General features: G+C 38.6%; 1 protein-coding gene across 2 annotated transcripts in view; it reads left to right on the top strand.

Moving 5' to 3' along the window:
• LOC106867955 (arg8-vasotocin receptor) overlaps positions 1–5,880 on the top strand; it is an 8,002-nt gene extending 2,122 nt beyond the window's left edge. The window contains exons 1-2 of one of the 2 annotated variants that reach the window (XM_014913034.2): positions 2,559–3,519; positions 4,565–5,880. In XM_014913034.2, the coding sequence (XP_014768520.1) occupies positions 4,642–5,733 (1,092 nt within the window). In that variant the 5' untranslated portion in view covers positions 2,559–3,519; positions 4,565–4,641 and the 3' untranslated portion in view covers positions 5,734–5,880. Of the gene's footprint in view, positions 1–2,558; positions 3,520–4,564 lie in introns of those variants that run through there. The other variant, XM_014913033.2, reaches the window with a different exon arrangement.
• The last annotated feature ends 336 nt before the right edge of the window (positions 5,881–6,216 follow it).

The raw sequence follows: 6,216 nt of genomic DNA, 5'->3' as shown, positions 1-6,216 counted from the left end.
TGAGCCAAGATTGCATCTCAGACAAAGAGACGAACTGCGGAAAGTCGTGTCTGACAAACTGTGACAACACTTGCTCACCGTCTAAGAAGCACTGGAGATGCACATCAGCAGCCACAGCATACCCAGGCCTACATTTAGTGGATGTTGACAACAAATGGAGCACCTGAGCAGTGGAACTCGCCCTTTCTACAGAAAGTGGGAGAGCACGCGCTCTAGTTTGCTCAGACGTAAACTGGGGTGAGGTACGACGGTCAGGCGATTATATATAGCGGAGGCGATGTATGCATTCGCGACCTCTGTACAACCTTTCAGGGATAGCTTTTTCTCTGCTGATTTCTGGGTGCGATTGGCCACTCTGCTCCTCTCCTCGTCTCAGTTCTTCTCCACCTGGAGATTTGGACCGAACCAAATCCCGAGCAATTCAACCGGTCCCGCCATCCGGCGTTCCACAACGTTTTTGGATGGCATGAACGTGCCTCTCCATGTGCCGAGCTACAGGCCCACTGACTTTTCGTGGTTAATTTTTGCTCCTGTTAACGCCTCGTATTCTTTTAGAGCAGTGTCGGCCAGATCTATGCGCATGCCGTTCGACACTATGACGGTGACGTCGTCTGCGTACTCTGACATGGTTCTCCCATGAACTAGTTCTCACGGAATGCCACTCAACGCCTTTAATTTCCGCAGTAATGGCCCAAGATCCAGTACTTACCGAGAAGGCGAGAGGGGACATCCTTGACCAATCAAACGCATGATATATGGTTCCAATAGGTAACCATTCACCTGAACTACCGAGCAAAAGTCACTGTACATTACAGCGACACAGCCACAGAAAACGGGACCGAAACCGGAGGGCATGAGAATAGCCACCAAGTATTGGTGGTCAACAGTATTGAAAACTTTAGGTTGATCCAAATTGATCAGGACCTCACCCCTATGAAGTTCCTTACCCCGCTCTCTATGATGTGGAGGTTGCCGTTGATGGAACTGTTTGGGATTGCCCATGTTTGCGCATCACAATCAGTCCCTCGACGATAAGCATCAACCTCTTTGCTAACACCTTGGCTAAAATTTTGAAGTCTGCCGTTCAGCAGCTTTATAGCCCTGAAATTTTCTATTTGATTACCCTTGTTTGGGTTCTTTCTCAGCAGTGCTCCTCGACTCACAGAATTGGGAATTCCCCCGTTCTGTTGCCAGTTGCAGCAGATATCTGCTAGAAAGCCCCACACAAGTCTGGCATATAAAAGTAAAGCTCATAGCGCAGACCATGCAAGCCAGGCAACTTGCAACTCGTCATCGCATCCCGTATTTCCTCGGCTGTTATCGGCATTTCGCAAAATTCCGAGAATAGTGACATACTGCCGAGGTAGGCACTGAAGACCATCTTGCGTCCTGGACTCTACTAAAGTGGACGAAACCATTACTCATATCCCAAACAAATGCTATAGACTTGCCCAAAACCAATAGAAGTTGTGGCGACACGATGAGCTTGCGAAAGTGCTACTTTACAAATTGTATAAAATTGTATAAAATTGTACTGTGGGATCTAGAGAGAGACAAGACGTAATATGAGCACAAATCACAGAGAGTAACGGGGTCGGAGACCTGCAAACTCCTGTGGGGTTTCCCAATACAAACAGATCAAGTGCTAGTGCACAACAGACCGAACCTAGAAGTGGTGTACATGATGCACCACATGTACTATATAGTCGATGTTGCGTACCATTTTGACCCATGAATAATTCAGAAGAAAGGTGAAAAAATAGATGTATGCAATCCTCTTATGTACGAAATAGCCCGGCTATGAAAACATTAAGAAGGTGAAGCTAGTGTCAATTATCGTTGGGCCCTTGGGGACAGTATCAGAAGGCTTCAAGAGGAATATAAAGAGAATCAGAATAGAATGCCCAGTAGAACTGTTACAAAAGGTTTGCCTTCTTAACTAGGACAGAATAATCAGGAAACATTAGATAGTTGAAAATAACAGAGAGCATGGTACTATAGGCTAGTTCCAACAAAACCTGAGCTAGAAAGAACAAAATAAATAATCCTTTCTACTATAGGCACAAGGCCTGAAATTTTGTGGGAGGGGACTAATCGATAACGTCGACGACAGTGTTTCACTGGTACTTATTTCATCGACCCCCAAAAGGATGAACGGCAAAGTCGACCTCGTCGTAATTCGAACCCAGAACGTAAAGACGTACGGTATATCACTAAGCACTTTGCTCGGTGTGTTAACCATTATGCCAGCTCGCCACCTTTATAGTAATGACAACAACTACAGCAAAAACAACAGATTAAAAAAACGAAAAGAGACTAAATTTAGGAAATCTATTTAGTTGAAATTCACTGCAGATGTCAACAAGGTTGAGTCAAAAGCTTTTTCGGATTTTCACTGATGATTTTTGACAACATGTATCTCCATGTTAAATCATTAATTTGATACAACTTATTGTTCAATCGTTACTGAATCGTTTATTCTTTATTTCCATTTATAATATATAAGCAATAATTGTTTATTCTTTATTTTACAGCTTTGATGGTGGGTGGTGTAAAATTGCAATCAGAGCCATTTTGGGCTACTTGTGAAAAAAAAAAAAGGACTAAGTGCAGGGGCAGTAGCAAAAGAAATTAATGATGTGAAAGATCCCGGAACTGTCAAGGAACCTGTGGTATTAACTGGTTCAGACGTTTCAAGGAAAGTGACACCAGCCTCGAAGACAAATCAAGGTCAGGGAAACTTTCTGTAGTGGAACATGAGGCCTTGCTTGAAATGGCTGAACAACAGCCAAACACAAGCACCAGCAGAACTTGACCCTTAATAAAGCACTTTGCAAGCAAGGCAAACACTCGAGACGCCCGTATTTGGTGTCGAATTGCAACTGGAAATGGAAATGAATTTTCATGCTCCTAATGAAAGAAATCAATAGATTCGTTCCGGTCAGGATTCAGAACCTGTAGGGCGGATTGAAGCGAAGGTCATGTTGTGCGTTTGGTGGAATTTCGAGGGGGTGTTGCACTTTGAGCTTGTCTTTGATGGTCATGCTATATACGCTATGAACTCAAAAATGCTGTGAACTCAACAACAGCAGCGAATATATGGTGTTTTAAAAGCTGCTACTCTGCATTGGTCAATCAAAGACGCTCATTCATACAGCATTGCAATGCCCATCACACACAGCCAATGTGACCTTGAATAACTTGGAACTGGAAGCGCTGCATCATTTACCTACAGTCCAGACTTTGTACCATCAGAATACCACCTTTTCTGCGCCATGGCTCATATCCTGCATGGATGAAGGTTCAATATTATGGAAGAGATTAAAAACGGGTGCAGGGAGTTTTTTGCCGCTAAACCAGCCAAATGATCTATTCATGGGAATGATCTTCAGACACAACAATGGAAACAGACAATAGTATATGATGGGATATATGTTGATGAACAAATACTTTCCATATGTAACTTGCTTGAATTATTAATTAAATCTTGAAGTACGAAAAGCCTTTTGACTCAACCAGGTATAATATATAACTCTCTTCGTTATTGCGCAAGAACCTTGTTATAAAGACCAATGGGAACATCGTTTTAAGTTTTGAAAGAGAGAATTTTATTTCCAACAACCAAATCTAAGATTTCCTTATTAGCAGCAGTTATCAAAGAGTCTACCCTAGATCTCAGGCAAACTCAAAGTGTGTGTGTGTGTGTGTGTGTGTGTGTGTGTGTGTGTGTGTGTGTGTGTGTGTGTGTGTGTGTGTGTGTGTGTGTGTTAGGTGTGTTATAAAGACAGCTCTTTCGAAATACAGTTAGAATTCACCAAACAGCAATTTCACCCAAAAGCTTTGGATCAACCCGAAGCTAGAGGTGAAACCATGAAACCTCATAGTTACGAAATGAAGTTCTTAACCAGATGACCGTGCCCTGGCCAGTAAGATATTATTACAGAATACAAACCTATACATCTATTATCCACTTAGAATATTCTCAGCTTTTCGATCATATTTCTTCTTGTCATATCTCATGTACAGAAGTATGGTTTATGGACTATTTCTTATTAGTTGTTGATTGTTGTCTCAGGTACAACAGATTCACCGAGTGTGTATGCTTTGTATTTTATATCCTATTAATCGTTGATTAACATCTACAGCTTATCTACATCAACATTAATTGTAAAATTCATAAGTAATTATAGTTTTTTTTCATTAAAAACTTTTCTTGTTTTGTACAAATCTATGCTGACTTAGTCTTTTAGAGTAACACTGTAATATTTTAGAGTAACACTGTAATATTTCAAACTGTTACGGTGGCAAGCTGGCTGAATCGTTACTGCACCGGGGAAAATGCTTAACGGCATTTCTTCCGACTTTATGTTCTGAGTCAAAATGCCTTCGGGGTCGACTTTGCCTTTCATCCTTTCATCATAGGTACTAGTTGAACACTGGAGGCGATATAATCGACTTATTTCCGCCCATGAAATTGCTAGTATTGTACCAAAATATGAAACCAATATTTCAAACATTTTCTTGACATGAAATATTTGAACACTGTTTTCTTTCTTTCTTCCAGAAAATACAAACATCTATGCTAGCCAAACGCTGTCTTCAAACTTTCAGAAAATATTTCGTAAAAGTTAGTGGGGAAAAATGAAGAAGATGGACAAAAACAATAACAGTAACGACTGTGTTAGTATTTTAGAAGAACTAAACGCCGAATTTGTGGACTTGTATCTCCCTGTGATGATATATCTCTTATTTTCTCTGATACTTGGATTATTAGGAAACAGCTTTTTAACATATATACACTTTTGTAAATTTGATGAGACAGCCACAAAAGTGTTCATTATAGGACTTTTTGTGTGCGATTTTCTAACTTGCTTAATATGTATACCGATGGAATTTTTCATTCTATGTTTCTCTTTCACTTTTCACAGTAGTTTTGCATGCCGCTTAATACGGTTTTTCGTTGCCATAGCAATGTTTAATTCATCTATAATTTTATTTTTATTAGGAATCGAAAGATACATTGTCATGTGTCGACCCTTTAAATATAACAATATTTCTGTTGTGACTTCAAAAAAAATTCTAGCTTCTTCAACAATCTCTTCCGCTATACTTAATATACCAGTACTTGAAGTGTACAATACACAGAATAGACTGGTTAGACAATGTGGAAATATTGGAAAAGTATGTTCATTTCCTGACAGTTTAGACGACACAGTATTTCCTTTTGTCTATTATTGTGTAGTGTTGTGCGGTTACCTTTATTTGCTTATTTTTCTCATGATATTCTACTTATTAATTGAACTTCGTATTAAGAAAATTCAGCGTTCAATGAGAAGTAATCGCCAGCGTTCAAGCGTATCTTTCGGAACTCCATCGAAGATTCCATCTTTTAACGATAAAAACGAAGGCAATGTTTCAGAAACAAAACTTTACCCTGTTTCGATTCTTAAGAAACACTCAGTACAGTTATCTAAGATCAATGTAAGCTTGTTACCGACCACATTGCTCTGGGCTATATGTTATTTATTACATTTCATTGCAATATTTTGGAGGATGTTTGAACATAATTTCAATGACACCGAAAGTGATAGAAAACAAATTCTTTACAAACTTTTAATCTATTCTTTTTACCTCAAATGCGCAGTAAACCCATATCTTTATGGAACTTTCAATCGACAATTTTATAGTGAATTACAGCGCTTATTTCAAAAAGCATTCCAATTATATAAGTAATAAAATATCTAAAATGTCGAAAAAAGTCATCAATTTATGCAACTATTTTCCGCAAGTCCATCATACTACTCTAAATTCAAATTATTTTTCCTAGTTTAAAATATTTGAATATCAGAAAAGTTTTCATTTAAGCGTCTAGTATTCCTCATTCATTCAAATGAAACATTTTCTAATAAAAAGCTAAATGCCATATCAAAGCAAATAAAAAAGTTTATAACACTTAACTACATGGATCTAATCAAAGTGTATTTGGTGATTATTGAACCGTACATTGAAGCAAACACTAAACTTTATTGGTGTCATTACAACAGTTACAGCAACAATGAAATGTAATAATGAGGGATTATCTATGCAGTCAAATGACCTGCAAGAAATAGTAATCAAAATGTTTTAAAATCCAACTATAGTGTCTTTAAAAAGGACACATTAGATAATGAAATCCTAGATTTGCTTTATGGTTTAGTGAATAGAGAAAGGGATGTA

This window comes from Octopus bimaculoides, chromosome 18 (genome assembly GCF_001194135.2).
Source record: "Octopus bimaculoides isolate UCB-OBI-ISO-001 chromosome 18, ASM119413v2, whole genome shotgun sequence".
Taxonomy (NCBI): Eukaryota; Metazoa; Mollusca; class Cephalopoda; order Octopoda; family Octopodidae; genus Octopus; species Octopus bimaculoides.
This window is presented reverse-complemented; position numbering and strand designations above follow the sequence as displayed.